The sequence below is a fragment of the Vanellus vanellus genome (genome assembly GCF_965231255.1).
Source record: "Vanellus vanellus genome assembly, chromosome: 4".
In the NCBI taxonomy this organism is placed as follows: Eukaryota; Metazoa; Chordata; class Aves; order Charadriiformes; family Charadriidae; genus Vanellus; species Vanellus vanellus.
In genome coordinates, this window is record NC_138909.1 from 37,204,262 (window position 1) to 37,224,454 (window position 20,193).

The window sequence follows — 20,193 nt, forward strand, 5'->3', positions numbered from 1 at the left end:
GTGTTTGGATTAATTAGGTGTGGGCTTAATGCATTTATTAAGTATGTTTGTACAAAAATACAGTTTTAAAATCATTGGTATTTCTATAAAATGTAGTAATAAGAAAGTGGAACTTGTCACTTTGAGTAGCATATAGGTCTCTACACAACTGTGACAACATGATTTATGAAAGTATTCATTATTCTTCTTGAAGGGCAGCATACTTAGAAGTTGTGACACCACTTAGGAAAGTTTGAGTATAGAATATGTAGTTACTGGTTAAAGTTCAAGATTATCACTGCTACAGAACAATGTTTTGGAAGCAAATATATAGATGATAGTAGTTGGAGGTGGGATTGAACCTTATGCTAAACAAAGTCACAGTAACTAGGCTGGTATAGCATGTTGGTTTTCTGTGCTTTGGTAGCTTCTGTATACATATAACAAATTAGAACTATCTGGATTGAAACATCTGCAATGTTCTGTTGAAGGTATTGGAGATATGCATGAGGAAAATAAAGCAGCACCAAATGGATGTGGCAAAATCCGAAGTGGCACTCAGAATGAGGCTGCTTTACTGGCCCTGATGGAGAAGACTGGATACAGCATGGTTCAAGAAAATGGGCAAAGAAAATTTGGTGGTCCTCCACCAGGTAAGCATTTCTTTTGAGATTAGGAAGTTGGAGTTTATTTTCTGTAAGGAGAACTATACTCAATCACACTGAAAATTTCTGTAGCCTCATGTTCTGTATTTTTACAATGACCAGCAGTAGATGCTTAGGGAAAGACTATAGGAAACACAACACATACAGTGTCCTGGTATGCATTACAGTTTCCAGCAGTTTTAAGATCTGTTGCGCTAGACTTTGTCGAACTTTTGCTCTTGGTGGATTTAAGAACTCACAGCTTCAAAAGCAACTAAAGTGGACAGGTAGCAAAAGAAATGTAGAGTTGAAAATACCGCGTGTATCCCATATGACTGAGAACACGCTTGAAAACGTTTAGTGGCACAGAAGGGACAAACAAGTTGGTGACAGGAGGCATAATCTACTTTATTTCTTGTCTTATCACTTGCATTGGCCAAAGCATTTTTTTTACAAACTTCTGTTCTCTGAGGTAGCACCAGTGAAGATAATCTAACTCATTTTGTTTTCAGAGTTGACTAATTTGTTCTCCATATCTAACAAAACCTACCCACCCTGCCTTCATTCTTAGAAGAAAAATTAATAAATGCTGAGTTTCTGGAGCTTTTATCATTCATTGGATGTGTTTTTAACAGTGAAGTACAAAAGTTAGAGTTTATGAGTTTATTATTCATGTGTTATTGTTCTTTCACTTAATACACTAGAAAACAGAAATTGTTGAGTATGTGTAAACAGAAAATAACAGTTGATAAAAATCCCAGAGAATAACAGATATTGTATTGATGCTGTAAAAACTACAGTCATCTTATTGTTTAATTTATGGTGGTTTGGGATCTGTTGTCATGGTGCAAATGGGAGACATACAGACTTGAACTGGAAAGTTATTCCTGCAGTGAAAACAAACTTTGTCACTAAAATATTTTTTTTTTTATATGCCCAAATATATTTCCACCGAAGTAAGTGACAAAACCCCCCCGTAGAATTAAGTCCTGCAGTATATGGAATATGTAGATTGCAATTTGGAAAGAGGGGCTACTGGATTTAGTAAACAATTTTCAGAATGTTACTGCATTGGAAGAATTTTTTTTTTTTCTGGTGTATGAAATGCTGTTTCAAAACCATGTCCGATACTGTGATCAAGTAACTTAGCAATAATACATACCTTGAGATAGCCCTGTCCCCTGCTAAAATAGTTTTGCTGAAACTGCTGCTGCAGAATTACTTTACAGAAAACAAGTAATGCTCACAGGTAGTGCAAGGAAAAGCTTTTGTTCAGCACTTTAAATTTGCTTTCCAAAATAAGTTTAAACAGCTCTTAGTTTTAAGTAGGACCAATAAAGGGCATTTTTGTTTGAAGATGTTGTAAGATCATTCAACTTTATTGCATGTTTACACGAATGCTGGAAACTAGTGGGTTTATTTTGTGCTGCAAAGGCTGACAGTTTGTGAAATAAATGGGTGAAACCCAAATGATTGAATTTGTTACTGTTTTGAATGAAGACATTTGAACAAAGAAGGAGGAATAGTTCAGTAGGTATATATTTTTCCTAATTAACTTTTTTATTACCCTATTCAAGAGTTAAAACTTACGTAGCATTTTTTTCCCTATCAAAATATCGTTTTGTTCTTCTCAAGGATACGTTAAGAAAATGAGTGGCTTCTAGATCATTTAGTTTGAACTCCTGTGTATCTTACACAATTACTACCTGCTCAGTTATTATTGTGTAGAGCCTGATGACTTTTTTTTGCTAAAGCGCGTTTTAGAAAAGTTTGATGTTGAGAACTCTGAAAGGTGGGATTATATACTCCTACTCTTAGCTTGTTAAAATGGTTAGTATCTTTCCTGCTGAATTTGGGCTTTATTTCTAGTCTGAAATATGTTTTTTCAAATCTCAATGAAATACCTAGTCCCAGTAATTCTCTGTAATAATGCTGTGTCAGTTACCTTTATCTTAACATTTCATGTTATCCTGATGAAATGAATAAAATGCTTTAAATATTTTTGAAGCATTTTGTTTACTTGAATAATTTTTCCAGTGCTGTTGTTGACATCAGCAATGTATGAGAATTTTGAGAATTAGTCCTGGTTGTATCACATGAAATACAGTAACACTTTTTGAATCTGATTATGCACTTACACAAGCAGAAAGAAGGACAATTCTTTATGCTGCTGTTTCAGTTCATTGTTATTTGTCGCCCATGATCCCACATCTTTATAAGTCATGCTTGTAAGTGTGAACCATTAGCTCATTGCTTTATGTAGTTTAAGATACAGCTGCATCAAAATTATTTCTCTTTGGAAGTTTTTCCTGTCTAAAATTACATACATATTTTTACTATCATATATAAAATGGGCAAATGGAGCCCTGTGAAATTATTGTGAAAATGGCACTGGAAGAACTGCAGGGCATCACTGACTACTTTCTGAGGGCTCAGCCTGTTCTTAAAATATTTAGTACAATTTTTACATCATAATTATGATTTTTTAATTAGAACATTAGGCAGTATTAAGTGTATTGTGTAGCAAAGTTACTTTTATTAATGAAATTTGTTAATTTTTTCTGAAACTAGATTTGTTTGACAAGGTGCATCTTCCGTAAAACTGTTCATTGACAGTAATTATATACCTCTCCTTTAAATCTTCATCTATTTTCATACTTGCTTAGGCTGGAAATTACCCTAAGTTACTATAAATGGTTTTCTAGGCCAGATGAAACTTGGATGTTTGAGATGGCTTGTAAGAAACTACAATTACTGTTTATAAATGAAGAGTTTCACTCTGAATTTTTCTTGTTTAAGATGTGGTTTCTATAAGCTTGTGTTGCTGCCAAGGGGGACAGTCTCCCTGTCATTTCTGTTTTCCTGCTACCATCTTGTTTATCTGACTGGCATGTTATCGAGAGCAAGCAGCTGATCTGGCTCTAAATTATCCTAAAAATTGTATTTTTTTTTCCACCTCAATTAGCAGCAGCACAGTTCTTGTTCAGCTTATGCCACGTGGAATATGTGTCTGTGGAGCGTGTGTGGGGAAAAGAAAAAGAGTTAAGAAAGCTAATTGTCATTGCTTTGTTTGGGTCCTCTGCTTTGGTTGCTACAGACATAATGATGTCATTAGGTATGCTAGTCATTAGAATTACATGGAAGAAAATTTAAGATGATTAGAATTGCATGGAAGAAAACTTGAGATAGCATGGAACTCGCTAACAGTGGGAGGATTATAACTATAATGTGCATTGAAGTTTGATGACTTGAACTGCTGCAAAAAAGAGAAGCCCATAATCTATTGTCCAGTGATAAATCAAGTACCCAGTCAAGGAAACTGGTCAGTTGGTAACTACTTGAAGAATGGTGCTTCTGATTAACTGTTTCCATGTTTGCTCTGTTAAATACATGTCGCTCATTGGCAAGTGTGTTACAGACCAGGTTTCCTTTAAGTCAGGAGTCATAACTTACTCTCAGTTGGCTGTAATGTGCTGTAATGCTAAGTTAGTATGCAGCTTTAAAATTAGAAGGTGGCCTTTTTGAATGGTAGGTGGCTTTTACTTACTGAGAATCACTGTTTAATCAGACACCAGGCTAAGGATGGTAGTAAAAGCTTGTCTGGTTAATAAATGAATGTTGTTATTTATTTTCATGACTTTCCTACACAGTCAAGCATAGCCTCCTCCCTTTTTTCCTGATCAACGTGTGCAGTTGCTTTTGTCCTTGGAGCTTCTAAATGGTGTACTGTCTGTTTATACTTTTTATGTGGGTAACTGACTGCCATGATGTGAGTGATAACAGTACTAGCTTGTAAACCATGTTACTTGCCATGTCCTGTCAGACCTCAGTTGAAGTGGTCATAAATGTGTATAAAGTTGAAAATGATAAAGGTGTTGAATGTTGTGTGCAACAGAGCCAAACTTTTTCCTAGATAAGCCATGGCAGTGTGGCTCCAAATGCATGTCAATTCAGATGCCTTGGTAGCTTCAATGTGTACCATGTAGTTCTCAGTGTACAGCGTATAGATGAAAATTTCTTCTCTGAGAAGGCAAAAATTTCCCAATTCTGTTAAATTTTTTTCTTTCATGAGTAGATTGCATGTTCTTTGATGATACATGAAGGAAAAAGTTTTAAGTTAATTACAAAATCACCTAAATATAATTTATTCTGAACTTTAAGCCAGAGTAAAATATTTAATTATATTCTTGTTTTAACTTGTCAACAGTAATTAGAAGAAATTAAAAGAATTAAAAGAAATACAAATTGTGGTCTTGTGGCATTTTTTATTTAAACATAACAAAAATAAGTAATAATAGATGGGAATATGCTCATTTTAAATTGAGACTAAAAATTAATGCTTAACTCCCACCTGCAAATTACGGGGGCGGAGAGAAGTGTGCCTGTCTGGCATTTGTACTAAGCTTGTTGTTGGACAATTTATTTTAAGGTTGGGAAGGTCCTCCACCACCTCGTGGATGTGAAGTTTTTGTGGGTAAGATTCCTCGTGATATGTATGAAGATGAATTAGTTCCTGTTTTCGAGAGAGCTGGGAAGATCTATGAGTTCAGGCTGATGATGGAATTCAGTGGTGAGAATCGAGGCTATGCTTTTGTGATGTACACTACTAAAGAGGAAGCCCAGCTAGCCATCAAGATTCTTAATAATTACGAAATTCGTCCAGGGAAATTTATTGGTGTCTGTGTAAGCTTGGACAACTGCAGACTATTTATTGGAGCAATTCCAAAAGAAAAGAAGAAAGAAGAAATACTGAATGAAATGAAAAAAGTTACAGAAGGAGTGGTGGATGTCATTGTTTATCCAAATGCAACTGACAAAACTAAAAATCGTGGCTTCGCTTTTGTAGAATATGAATCTCACAGAGCAGCTGCGATGGCTAGAAGGCGGCTAATCCCAGGTAAACCTGTTTGTAATTAAATTGAGTTTTTTGGGGAGTATCTGTCTTGATTTTTCAGGAGGTGGGGTGGTGGATCATCCTGTTTTCCTTTAAGGTATTTTGAGAGTTACAAAACTGCAGTAGTGCCTTTCAGCTCAAGAGGATATTTTTTTCCTTTGATTCATGAATCAGGTTTTTTTTTCTTTAGGTTGTTATTCCTAGGGTTTTTTTGTTTGTTTTGTTTTTAAAGAAGCTGAAATTTAAGCAGTTCTGAGAATGAAAGAGCAGACATCTGTTTCATAAACACAAGTTGCTGTAATTTACACCAAGATACGTATTTGCTTGGACACTCATCCAGTTTTCATTTGCATGCACAAGTCCCTGCACATGAATTCTTTTAAAGCTGAGCTTAAAAAATATAATGCTTGGAATTTATTTTCTTTGAGTGTCATAAGTGATGTTATTGATGTTTCATATTTTAAAAATGTTTGAAAGTAGGTCTCTAATTTTCTACTAGAAAATATTTTTAAAAGTTTAACAAGTAGAAGACGATTTTTTTCTTTGCACCTTTTTATACCTTTTGAGGGAGGGAAAATTGAAGGGATTAAGTATATTGAAAGAGGGAATAGTTAAAGGTACAGTTAAAAAGGGAAATTCTGAAAGAGAAAGGAAGAGATATTAATTAGGGAGAAAATGAAACAATACAGTCGGAGAAGCGAAGTCATTAAAACAGGTAATACAGCATTGGTCTTGCTGAAATGAATGACAAAACTCCCTGTGTTTATTAAGGCTAAGATTTAGGCAAGTCTTGCATTAATCACAGAGTGTTAAGGAAGAGCATTACCTAAGACTTATATAGGCCTTGCAAAGTAATGGGAGAAATACGGCCAGATCACTGAATGCAGAATAAACTAGTTATGTGATACTCAAAATGGTGGCTTGAAATGAGTAATGAAGTGGGGTGTGGTTTTTTGGTGTGTTTTTTTGTTTGCTTGTTTGTTTGGTTTTAGTTTAAGATTTTGGTGTCTGCCGCAACAGGCTTGTGAGGGTGCATCTACATTTAGATGCTTTTTCCAGGTGTTGACCTTACTTTTTAAGGTGTTAATGTTATTGAAGAGGCTGTGTTTACTAGCAAGTAAAATATGTTGCTTATGGTGTATATGCATGTCACAAAAGCTGTCAAAACACAGCCTTTGTGATTATGGTGCTTAATTAACCTAAAGGGTACAGACAGAACATTTTGAATTTTTGCAGTCTTATTTTCTTTAATAATTTCAAGTAGTAATATTGTACATATTTTGCTTAAGTAGATGCAGGCAACGAAAAACACTGTTTGATGTGGCATATGTCATGTTTGCTTTTTGTAGAGGTAGTTGATAAGAATGATTTTGTTTTCCTTTGCATATTGCTTATTTATGTAATGCTTCTTTTGCTGTAGGAACATTCCAACTCTGGGGTCATACTATTCAAGTAGACTGGGCAGACCCAGAGAAAGAAGTTGATGAAGAAACAATGCAGAGAGTTAAAGTATTATATGTAAGAAATCTAATGATATCTACTACAGAGGACACAATTAAAGCTGAATTCAACAAGTTCAAGCCAGGTGTAGTTGAACGTGTAAAGAAGCTGAGAGATTATGCGTTTGTTCATTTTTTCCACCGAGACGATGCAATTGCTGCTATGTCTGTAATGAATGGAAAGTGCATTGATGGAGCTAGTATTGAGGTAACACTGGCAAAGCCAGTTAACAAAGAAGGTACTTGGAAGCAACATTTTAATGGTCAGATAAGTCCCGGTTCTGAAAATCTTTTAGGGTTCCCTAACAAAGAAGATGGTCATCAAAAATCCTTAGGGAGGCCAGCAAGTCTTTCAGTTCGTCTTAATGGTCAGCAGAGCCCAGGCCCTCCAGAGGTTGAAAGATGTACATATCCTTTTTTTCCAGGAATAAAGCTTACTCCAATTAGCATGTATTCTTTAAAATCCAGTCACTTCAGTTCTGCAGCAATGCATCTGGATTATTTTTGCAATAAAAATAACTGGGCACCACCAGAATACTACTTGTATTCAACCACAAGTCAGGATGGGAAAATACTCTTGGTGTACAAGGTGCTTATTCCTAGCATTGCAGACGGTTCCCAGAGTTATTTCATGCCAGACAAACTCTGTACAACAGTAGAAGGTGCAAAGGAGTTGGCAGCACAGTTCACACTTCTACATCTAGGTAAGCATAAACGCTTTCATTTAGTTCTTAAGAACTGATGCCAGAAAAGTTACTTTAAAATTGTACATTGTGTGCATATCTTCGCTTGAGTGTGTATCTTTATTTAATGTATAAGTTAGTCTACAGAGGAATTCTTTCTTGTATAGTCAGCTGAATCTGGACCATCAGATGAGAGCACTGAAGAAACGCTGTGTAAACATCTATACAGTGCAGTGCTAGGGTAATTTTGTCTACCGTAATGATTTATAAGGAAGAACTAGATGACATGTTAAGTGACTTAGGTATAAGGTCATCTATGTGATAATTGTGGTGCTGAAAATTTATTTGAAAGGCTGTCTGTGTTCTTGATGTATTATGAATAAGGAAAACAGAAGTGGTAGATCAATATTCAGGTAAACGAGTAGTTTTGGGAAGCTTTTTTGATTCTGTTTATGGACCTTCTTAAGGCTATAGGAGTTTCATTACATGGCTCTACATGTATTATCTTTGGGTAAAGAATGTTGTCATTTAGGTTTGTTTTTTTTTTTTTTTTTAACCAGAAAATGGGAGAAAATAGGGATATGGTTATTCTTAATTACTTTCTAAGTCTAGCATCTTCATTTATATATATTCCATTTCTTAAAGTCAGAATGCAACTACTAGAAAAGGAAAGTTTTTATAGTACAAAAAGCTATCATAAAATCTGTTCTTTTCATAACTGAGAAGACAGAGTACTGTAGTTCTGACAGTGTTATATCCCTGTTGCTCTGTAAAGTGAAATACGTAAATAATATAAAAGGTAACACTTTTGCTACCGAGTTCCCGCCCAGCATTTTTCAGATCATTCAGCAGACAGCATTCAGAACACAGAACTGCTTTCTAGTGTCAGGTTGTTCCATTAGTAATTGTAGTCATCATCTGATCAAACTTCATCCTCAAAGAAATGAGAATTGTGGCTCTTCGGTACTCAGATTTGAAGGCTGTTACAGAGCCATACTGCAATGGTTTGAAAACTACTCATACTTCCAGGCAAAGCTTTGTTTAATTTATTCCACTTGAGTTTTTGTACAGTTTCTCTTCTGCTTAGTTAGCTCTTTTTCTCTTTCTGGCCTTTACGTCTTGGTATATTTGAAGATGAGATAGGACTGTTCTTCATAATTTTGCAATTATTATGAACCATCATGTAATTTCTCTGATCTGCAGAGTAGTGTTCTTGTGTATTTGTTGCCTGATTTCTTTCAGCATGACTAGACCAGTAGGTGCTGTATCATGAAATGAACTCTTGCTAGTCTTTTTGTAGAACATAAATATTTTTATGTCATTACAAAAAAATGCTTCTAATGAATCCTAGAGCCAGAGGTTTGGAGGTTTTTTTTCTTTTTTTTTTTTTCCTGTGTAGAATTATGCCTGTGAAGAATTACGTTGGAGATAATAGACTTGTTCAGATGATACAAACTAGTTTCTTGTCTAATTGTGTGTAGAAAGTTGAGGGTGTTTTGGGTTGTGGTGTTTTTTTTGTTGGTTGTTTTGTTTAGTTTTGTTTTTTATTCAGAATTGGAGCAATGCTAGAGTTGTTTGGGAGGCAGTGTTTTGGTTTTTGGAGTAGTAGGCAAGTTCTTTCCAAGCTTCTTATAATATTTAGGAAGTTTGAAAAGGAGGTGCTTCAATTACTATTATTTCAGTTTATTAGGAGACTGCTGTGTTTTTTTACATTCTAGTTTAGAATATTGGCCTTCTTAAGCCATGGGCTTCCAGGCTTGAAATCAGGAGTGACATCCTCTGGATAGTGCCCCCTTTTTTTCCTTTTTTTTTTTTCCCCCCACTTTTTTTTTTTTTTTTTCCTGTTTTTCTCACCTGTTCTAGTTTTGGTGGATTGGAAAAGCTACTGCTGATACCAAGCTGTTAAAATAGCGTTGCCATCCTTCTCTTCCTAGTACTGCTACTTAGCACTCATTCTGGAAGTCTCTTGATATGTAGGCTGTGGTGAAATTTTTCTTTTGGATGCAGTTTGTAGCAGAATTATTTTAGGTTTTACTGTGATGCCTTTTTTTTTTTTTTTGCAATGCATGAGTGAAATGTAAACAAGTGTTTTCTTCTTGCTTCTCCTTGGTTTTGTTTTTGTGTGCCCAAAAGGTGTTAGAGGAAGAAGAATCTTCAAAATGCAAAGCCCTGTATGTTGTCTCCACTTTAGCAGTGATATGATTGTTTTGCATTAGTGGGTCACCTCCAGAAGGTGATACTTTCAGTTGGTCAAAGTGATCAGAATAATTTATTTTTAATAATAAAACAGCTAAGTATCTGTGCCTGGATTTGTACACACTGTGGGGGGACATTTTACTGGTTGAGTGTCTGTTGCCATTTTCTTTCTAGCTATGAAAATTAGGGCCATACCTCTATAATGCATGTAATCCTGAAGACAAAAAGGATGGTAAACTTGAAATAGTGGTGTGAGGCTCTCTTTAAAGGAGAATGAAGACAGCTTCAGGTTTTATGCTTGACCATGCATTCCTGCCATTTTGTGGCTTACAAATGGCATTATCTAAAGAGAATATTTTGTCACCTGTACTTCTCTGGGAAAGAATCATCAGAACAATTTAAAAAAATTAGATTAAAATGATTATTCACAGCTGTGGTCAAATCTAGACTACAAGCAAGTTTAAAAAAAAAGTGAAGAGAGTACGTGTTGAGATTTTTCTCTCTTCCATTACAGTTATAAGTGCTATAGGGAAAACATTTTAAGGTGAATTTAAATTAGCAGTATTTTAAAGCTTTTCAGCACTTCAGTGTGCCACATGATTACAATTAATGTGAATTCTTACTTAGCAGAATTCCCAAATCTCAGGTTTGGTTTTTAAAAGCTTTCCACCTAATGGCCTCGTTCTGGTAAGGTGGTCTTGTTACCTCTGAACTATAAAACTTTTTTCTTTTAATGGTCTCTGCATTCTTGTTTCTGAGGATTTGGCCCTGTGCAGAGCACGCAGAGCCCTATTTCAAAGCAAACATACATGGCTGACTTTTGAAAGATACACCTCTTTCGTGTTGATAAAAGCCTTCTTTTTGATGTTGGCATTGTTGTGATACTGAAACATAGCCCGAAGGACCTAGGAATAGAATTTATTTTCCCTATCTAATCTACAGAAGTTGTTTTTGTTCCAACTTATTATATACGCTATGTTGAAAGAAACATCTGAAGCTAAAGAAGAGTTGCTAGATGCAACAGAGGATCCCTCCTTCTCACTGAAGTGTCATATGGTTTGGCATGTTGAATGATGCTGCATGGATGCATATGTTGTGAGTTTCTTTGGGAGGGGGATTTTTTTTTTTTTTTTTTTTTTACAAGTTGCAGTGATTTTGAAAAAAAAGTCTTGAGTGAGTTTCTTCCTGGAAGCAACATACTATAAGCAGGAGTGTATAAAGATGGCACAGGGAATAATTCCTGCTGGTAAGTAACTTCTCTTACAGGAACCTCATTTTTTGCCCACTTAACTTTTGATGATGTGTACAGGTTCTTTTTCTTTTTGAAGCGTATAAGCAGACTAAGAGGTAGGTGAATGAGAAACAGCTACTTTGATAGAATTTTAAAATTGGACTGTTATGATTAATAATCTCAAAGCACTCTTGGCTTTTTTTGGTGATAAATATTTCTATATTTACTTTCATATAACAGAGCACTTGGCTGTTACTGGATACAGTAGTCCTGAACAGACAGCAGTACAACAATTTACCACTTGGTGTCACTTGAATATTTTGAAAACAATGCTTGGAGAAAATATAGAAAGCTATCATTTCACTGAAAGATGAATAAGCTATATTTTAATGTTACTAGATAAATCATGAACAGATCAAGGAAGTGGAAAAAACCCTCAGGCTTCTTTACATATATGGAAATTACATGTCTGGATGTCTATTTGTGAGAAGGGGAGCAGAGCTACATGTTGAAGTTCCTAGAAGAAGGTGAATGTTTATGGGGGTGGAGGGGCAAACAAAATATGAAAAAAACTGAATGCCCCATAGAAGAAATTATTACCTTTTCCATTAATTTGAATATAATTTCAACACAAGTAAGTCTGTGTCTTTAGGAGTTACAGAACACCTAAGTGTTTGTAAAATGGTACTTGGCTGTTAAATGTGCTATCCAGTTAGAAAACCATGTAAGCCTTCCTATTCTTGCTTGTTCTGGAGGCTGCCTAGATATGAGGCAGCTCCAATTTGGAGACTGTATAGTTGTGCTAAGTAACACAGACTCTATATTCCTCCTCTGGTCCAGAAGCAGTGTTAGTGCAGAGTCAATCCCAGAGTAGAAAGCCTATTGGGAGGCATTATTTATCATTCAGGTACTTTGCATCAGTAATGTAACTTTGTAGCTTCTTGAATCAAGCTGGCTTATCCAGGTGATTTCGAAGTGTAGGCAGAACAGGACTTGAAGTTGCATAGATGTTCTCTGAATTGTAGGATAATTTCCACTTCCCTTTCTTTAGTGAAAGTAAACATCTGAAGCCTGGAAAAGCGAAACATTCTTCTGAGAACAATTGTTGTTTTGTTTGTTTTTTTTTTGCTTGTTTGTTTGTTTCATTTTGTTGGGTTTGTTTTGGTTTTGTGTGTGGTTTTGGGGGGGGGGGTGTTTTGGTTTGGGTTTCTTTTGTTTTCACTTACTGCTGGTGAAATTCCACTGGTTTAAGGAAATACCAGATGATGTCAGAACATCTTTCTAGTCCGTGAGATAACACCCTCTGTAGCAAAGGCTGAGTTCTAGGGAGTTCTCTTCCTACTGAGTCTGGCTTGAGGGTGATGAAGAAGGGAAGAAGTATTGCCAAAGTTTCCTCTGTTTCGGGGAACTGCCAGGTTTGAGGCTTGTATTCGGCAACAGGGTGTTCTTTGTTCACTCACACATGCCTATTTCATGTGCTGTCTCACTGAGACACAATTTAAGAAATTAATTTTTAGGTAGAAGAGAGTATTTAAAAGTATTTAACAAAAAGTATTTAAAAGAAAAATATACTGATAAATTTCTGAATCAAGGAAAAGCATTTTAGTAACTAACTGTAGCACATAAATAACAGTTTAATTTCAGTTCACCACATGGAACGTATGTAGTAAACTACTGAAACAGGTGGAACAAGCACTGTAACTTAATACTGTGAATTCACTTGTTTAAGCCTCTTAAATACTGCATGCAGTAGCAATTTACAAGTCAAGGATAACACTTGTATAAACTAGTTCAAGAGTCTGTACTCAGCATCTGGGTCTCAGAACAAATGTATCAGTAGACTGCTGTCCTAGATTTTGGACATTAAACTTAAAGATGTCACAGTTCAAGTGAAATGTTTTTATTTTACTGTTTCATTGTAGGGATTTTCTTTACTTCAACGTTGCCTTGGTTTGCTTTATCAAAATTAACTATATTGCTGTTGGAACAAGCAACAGCCTGGTACAAAATGTAAGGTTTTTAAAAAACTACAGAAATTGCTGGCTTTCTTTAGCAAATATAGATGATAAGTGGTGGTTGGTCGGTGGGTTTTTTTAAGTGACTTTTAGAAAAGCTCAGAATATAGTATAAGATATTCCTTAACAGTATGAATTTAGAAGTCTTAAATATTTATCAGATGACTTATACATAATGGTTTTTGTCACAGCCCCTGAGCAAGCATATATAACTTTGCTGTCCCTGAATGCAGCCTAGTGGGATAGTGGAGGTGAGTGAAGCTCCCAGGATTGTGTTTGGTGCAGGTTTTTTCCCCACCTTAAAGACATTGTCTTAGTTGCACTGGTTGGACTGTTTGCTAGAGAAGTTGGTCTCAAGGTTATTTGCCCACATACGCACCTCTGAGAAGGCTTGTAGAAATACTCTGTCCATTTTTTCTTCAAAGGAGACCATAGCTCTACTGCTGTAGACCTGCTGATGGATCACCCAGTCTTATGTTCACATGGATTGTGCACCCCAAAGGAAGGTCATGATTTTTACTCCTAGAATGACTCTGAGTCATTTTTCAGTCACTTCTGAATTATTTGCATTTCCAGCTGAGGTTTAAATTTTTTTTCAGGAGCAGAGTTGTTACTACACTGGTGACTTGGACTATTTCTTTGGGTAGTCAGTTTCACGTAAAAGAGAGACACTAATGTCTCCTCCTCTTAATTACAAAAAGTGTAATTTTTAACTTTCTGCGTTTTATCCCACAAGGGTAAATGTTCTCTCTTTTTTTTTTTTTTTTTTTTTCAAATATGCTGTTGAAGATGAATTTAAGCGTGGATGTCTGTCACTTCTGAGGCCTCTTTCATTTTTTAAAATGAGGATTACCATCTTCTCAGAATGTCGTGAGATTGGTTTTTAAAAGCTTATAAGGCAGTTTGAAAATAGCATTAAATCCATGCTTGGTGTTAACTTTACTGCTCAAAGCTTCTAATCTGAGTCACCCAGCATTTGTCCTGAAGATTCAGTTATTTTTCTGTTGCTGCTGCTTACGGGCAGGGAACATAATTTTTTAAATCTGGGCCAATGTAGGAGAACTTGGCAAAAAAAAAAATTAGTAAGAAAGCTGTTACAATGGTGGAGTATGTTTATCCATGAAATAACTTGACTGACTTCAGTAGAGTCAGTCACTTCAAAACAGGACTGAATTTAGTGCTTGCTCTTAGTCCATTGATGACCCCAATGAAGTTGTTTTTTTTTTAATGCAGTATGTATCTGGCAGAACTTGGTACTTGATAATACACCCCATTTAAAGTGTTAAATATACAAAAGGAAAGACTGCCTTTATGATACACGTGATATATGTAACAAATTAATACAACTCAGAACAGTGATCTAATAGGCACATTGAAGTTGTCTTCATTAATACTTTGTGTTCAGTGGAGGTGAAACAAAGGGTCATTACTGTAAAATTTTGTTAAAAATACATATATAGGCTGAGAAAATACTTATGTTCAGTACTGAAGATGCTTTTTTTTTTAAAGTATAAGTTAGGAAAAAACCCAGATTAATAAATTCTCATTTTTTATTTATCTTTTTTACTAGGTCCTTTCTGATCTTGCTTGAACTCTTGACTAAATAATTTCTTAATGATTTGAGTTAGTATTAGGGGTGCAGAAGAAAGGGAAGAATGCAGCATTGGCATAACACTGTGACTGCTTTCATTACACCATTATCTTAAGTTCCTTAGTAGTTAAGTCCATCTTGGAATAGGTAATACAGTATGCTTGCTGAAATCAAAAGTAACTTTCTTCCCCCCTTCCCCCTCTTTTTCTGCAGCCCACTGTACACCCTATTTGGCTTGAATTGCCCCGAAGAAGAAAAGTTTGGGATTTGTCGCTTTGGATTTTGCCATGAAAGAAAAAAGAACACCACACTGATAGATAATTACCAGAAATTCACATCATTGCGTGTTTATTGATGAGTAATTCTTCAAAGCATATGCATGCATTAAGCATTTCATGTTAAGGATTAGTGAAATTGAATGTTAAAATGTTTTGGTTAGCTTGATTAAACTTGTTTTGAAAAGATAATTTTGTTAAAAGACTTTTAGTACCTGTAATAGTTTATACAACAATAGCTTATTTTTAGTGTTGAAATAATTTGCTATAAATTCCTACTCCTGTATTTTGAGTTTCACGCAGAATTTTTACAGCTTCTGTTGTAAGTAATAAATCTTAAGCAAACATTTAAAAAAAACCAAACCAAAACAAAAAAAAAAAACAACAAAAAAAACCCTAAACCAAAACTACATCACCCTGGCAACCCTGCCTTTTCATATATAAACATACATAATATGAAACTTAAATCCCAGACTCGGATTTGTTTCTGTAACTCGATGCAAAATTTTATAGGAAGAACATGTCCAATAAAATCTTTGCTTCTGGTATAGCATTACATCAATGAAGGAGTGGTATTTTGAAGGGCTTTATGTTGATGTACCATCAGGATACATGAGATATATTGCTGTAGTCATAACGTTGAGGTTCAATACCTTAGATAATTCTTTGAGACAAAAATGGGCAAAAAAATAATCTTGACACATACAAATTACATGTACTTTTATGTACAGCTCACTAAGTTGCATTTCCTGTTTGTTAGCACCTCTCTGCCGGGACACGTGTGTGCTTCCATGTTCAGAGGCCTTACTCTTACCCAGGCTATCCCTCATAACCAGCACTTCTACTTGCCCGTGGTATCCATGTTGAACAGCAGCTTACTTTCTAATCAGGCCGTGTTCTTCTTAAAAAAACATAGTAGCGTTGAACTGAAAATAGTTTTCAAGTTTTTAAATCGGGTATACGTATGTAATTCATTTTGAGTGAGCCATCCTTATTTTTATTGTGACTATTCAGCATTTCTCAGTAAAGTGCTTTATTTATTGAATGACAAAAAATAAAGGCCTTTTTTTCTTTTTTTTTAAAATCTGAAACTAATACAGTAGATCATCCATCTTTTTGAATTTGGTATATAGTTCCAGTTCCTGGTCAAGGAATGGGCGAAGTGGCATATATTAAGAGTCTAAGGGCCTGACCTGTGCAAGTATTGGTTGTAAGGTGTTTTATCTGAAAAGTGTTTGTCAAAAAGGAATATTATGTGGACAGAAAACGATGCAGTGGAAAGATTTAAAGTTGAATAATTTTTCTTAAAGCAGTCAACTATTGTGGTCCATTACGTATTTTAGTTAAACGTATTTCATCAGCATATTAAATTAATTGAGGTGCAGTTATAGCAGTTTAATTTTATTTGCATTTGCTATTAGCTATGTAGTAGTTGTTTTAAGTGTTGTAATTTTTAATGTTGAAATCATGTGTTTGACTTCTGTACTTGAATTAACATTTATATTAAATTTATGCTGTTAGTATTTGGTGTGTGTGAAAAATACTTATTTTACACACGGTACCTTCACAAACTTACTTTGCAGGATTTTCTTTGCTTCCTCTGGTAGCAAGCTTTGGCCAGAGGCTCCAGGGCAGGTGCTTTGCTGAACAAGAGGAAGGGCACTTGAGTGGCTTAGGGAAACCTTGAAAAAAGAAATGTCATTTTTAAAAAGCAAGTTTGCTTAGTAGTGTTGTTCACAGTTGAAAGTTGTTAAACTGTTATGATTTCCTAAGAAACTCTGTTGGGAGGAAAGAAGAGGGGGGTTGCTTTACTTCATGTTTAAACTAAGTGGTCCCTGAGGCCAAACAAAAATAAGTGTTTGAGATAGAACAATACAGCAGAATGCTGATAAGATGTGGGGGAACTAATTTAAAAGTATGTGTGCCTGGGAGCCTGAGAATTCCAGCCTGCAGACTGCTGAAATGAGCTTTATTTTTTTCTTTTATTTATTTCAGGTGTCTTGATTAAGACTTAACTTTCTTATTGCAAGTTTTTTATATAGGCATCTTCAGTGACACCTTGAAAATACAATAGACTTTTGCGTGTGAAGAAAGATTTGCTAAAACAATCTTCTGTAATACTTTGAATGGAAATATGGGCCAACCGAACCTAGGTAGAATTGGTATTGTTAGCTATTTAGGGGAACTGCATGACAAGCTGCACAAAGATTACATTGCATTAAAATGAATACCCGGAGGAGAGCTGACTTTACCTAGTGAACACAAGGAGGTATTGACCGGTACTGTTGAAAGCTGTAGGATTGTGTTTTTCAGGTGTGTAACATCCTTCCTGTTCAGGTTTCTAACCATGCTTCCATCTTTGGAGCCATCTTGTGCAAAAAGCGGTTTTGCTATGAAATAGCAACTCCCATCATTATTCACATGAGCATGTACCTTGGCAATTATTTTCAGTACTCCCAACAAGCGTGACTGTACAAAACCACGATCAAACATTTGAGTGTAATGAGTACTGGGGGGATGTAAGCCAAGTACGGCCCTCTGACAGAATTTGGTTTTTGTTTTGCAGATAAGAACAAAGGTGTAAGGAATAAGCAGCTGAAGCAGCAGTAGCACTTGGTAGCTGTAATTCAGAGGTTTTGAAGTTTATTTAGAACACATCATTAAAAATCTCTAATCAGTGTGCAAAATTGCAAGCATATTTTTCATATTTATTAAAGTCTCACTGGAGCTTATTAACCTTTGAAAAAACCAAACCATGTATTTCTTCTGAAAATGTTGTGACAAAGGGAAAACATGGTGTTGCAAATTTTTTACAGTACTGTTGTATAACTGATATAAGTGAATGCGTATACTGTCCTGTTCTATAATTGATGTAGGAACTGGAAGTACTTGCAAAAGTAGAAGTTGCTGACTTCAGTGAAACAAAGTTTTGTTCCTTTATGCTAAACCCACTGTGTTAAACTTGCCCTAAATAAGAAGAGGCGGTCCTTATTCTTATGATAACCATTTTCATCAGCTTGTTTGCCTCTTCTTTTTTTTTTTTTTTATATATTATTACTACCTTACAGTTGGTGACAAATGGTAAAGCCAATGTTATGGAGCAACCTGCTGTGGGCAGCAGCCTCTACCTTCTGATCCCTGTTTTTTCCTGGGAAAAAAAAATTGTAGATGGAGTGGGGGGAACTAAGGCTGTTTGTCCCCAAGAGCTAGCATCCTATTTAATAACATGAACAAGAGTTACTAAATTAATGGGGATTTCTTTTAAGTCGGAAACTGTATTAAAGAGCCACATCAGCTGGGAGTTATTAGGTTACCACACTCTTGAGGTAAAAGCAACCCTCTCGAAGTCAGTTGTTACAAGTCTTCTCTTTCAGTGAATTTCTTGGCGCAGTTGCTGTGCGTAACAAAGAATGACCAGTTTAGCATCTCTTCGGGCAACTTGTGTGCAACTTAGTGGACAACCAGAGAAAGAAAAACAGGTAATGATCCAGCAGTCTTAAATGGAACTTTCCTGCAGTTAGAAAGAGCCCCATTAGGCCCCAACACAACCAAAAGGGGTGGTTTAGAGCAGTCATTTAGAGCTACTTCTCTACCCCTAGTAGTTTTTACCAGGCTAACAAGGCTGTTATAAGCCACCATGGCTTGAAATCATTGTTCCAAGTGGTCTGTGGCTGAACTACTGCTTGGTGTGTACTACAGACTGCCCGATCAAGGGGAGCCTATTGACGAAGCTTTCTTACTCCAGCTACAGGAGGCATCACGCTCGCAGGCTCTCTTCCTGCTGGGGGACTTCAACCACCCCAACCATCTGCTGGAAAAGCAGCACGGTGAGCTGTAGGCAATCCAGGAGACTCCTGGAGTGCATCGAAGACAACTTATTAAGCCAGGTAATAGACAGCCCCACCAGAGGAGAGGCAATACTGGATCAGCAACGCAAGTGAGCTAATTGGTGACATCAAGACTGGAGGCAGCCTGGGCTGCAGTGGTCATGCACTGGTGGAGTTTGCAGTCCTGAGGGATATGGGTCAGGCAAAGAGTCAAGGGAGGACCCTGAATTTTAGGAAAGCAAACTTCCAGCTCTTCAAGGAATTAGTCAATAGGGAAACTGCCCTCAGGGCCAAGGGAGCAGAGCAGAGCAGAGCTGGAAGATCTTTAAGGACACTTTCCATAGAGCACAAGATGTAAGAAATCAGGAAAGGAAGACCAGCATGGCTGAGTCGAAACCTGCTGGTCAAACTGAACGGCAAGAAGGAAATGCGCAGGCAGTGGAAGCAGAGATGATGCTCCATCCCTGGAAACCTTCCAGGTCAGGTTGGACAGGGCTCTGAGCAACCTGATCTAGTTGAAGATGTCCCTGCTCATTGCAGGGGGGTTGGACTAGATGACCTTTAAAGGTCCCTTCCCACCCAAACTATTCTTTCATTCTATGAACTATTCAGCTTAGGAGTCGGAAAGGGTAAAAAGGTTGGCCCTCACTACATCGCGAGTGCTGCATCAGTAATAAAATAAGTAACACCCTCAACCTCCTTAGGAGGCAGAGCCTGTGTTGTGTTGCCTCATGAAAGCAATGCTCAGGCCACCACGGAGGCACTGGCTATTGGGAATTGTGTCAGGCATATGGGACTGTGATGAGGGTAGGCCCTTTCCAAAGGTAGAGGTGCTGCAAAACTACCATAGAGAAGCATTAATTGACGAGAATTATCTAAGTATACCTCAATAACAGCTTAAATTTTATTTTAAAAATCCTCTTCCATCCAACTGATGTGCTTTGGCCTTACTGCAGAAGGGCTTAATTTTTGTGAGGCTGGTCCTGTGAAAAGAAGCTTTTCTGTCACCAAAAAGGTAAAAAACAGCCATAGAACAATTAAATGACGCAACCACTGTCAAAGCAGGTGGAATTTTTAGGACTCTCAAATGCAAGTACCTGCTCATGGGAATTGAAGGAAAATGTTATGTACTGCTTGAAGGTGGGTGAACTTTCAAGACGTTTAAGGACACAAATATTTTCAAAGAGAAACCTGCAAAACCAGCCTTATGGTTTTAGAATGCAGTGATGCTTTTAACTAAGCCAACAGATAAAGTTTTAGACTTGAAAGAGGTGAAGAATCCAGGGTAGTAACCACCGAGTGCAGTATTGGCTTGTAGATCAAACGGTAGTGATCATACTATGCATTTTAAAACCTCTG

The 20,193-nt window shown here is 36.4% G+C and overlaps 1 protein-coding gene across 1 annotated transcript; it reads left to right on the top strand.

Annotated features, from left to right (window-relative positions):
* Positions 1–481: 481 nt before the first annotated feature.
* Positions 482–17,617, top strand: RBM46 (RNA binding motif protein 46; the record flags this gene model as incomplete). Its single annotated transcript, XM_082483066.1, has 4 exons — positions 482–632; positions 5,053–5,520; positions 6,938–7,720; positions 17,574–17,617. The coding sequence occupies 4 exons, from the start codon at positions 482–484 to the stop codon at positions 17,615–17,617; spliced, it is 1,446 nt and encodes a 481-aa protein (XP_082339192.1).
* Positions 17,618–20,193: the final 2,576 nt, after the last annotated feature.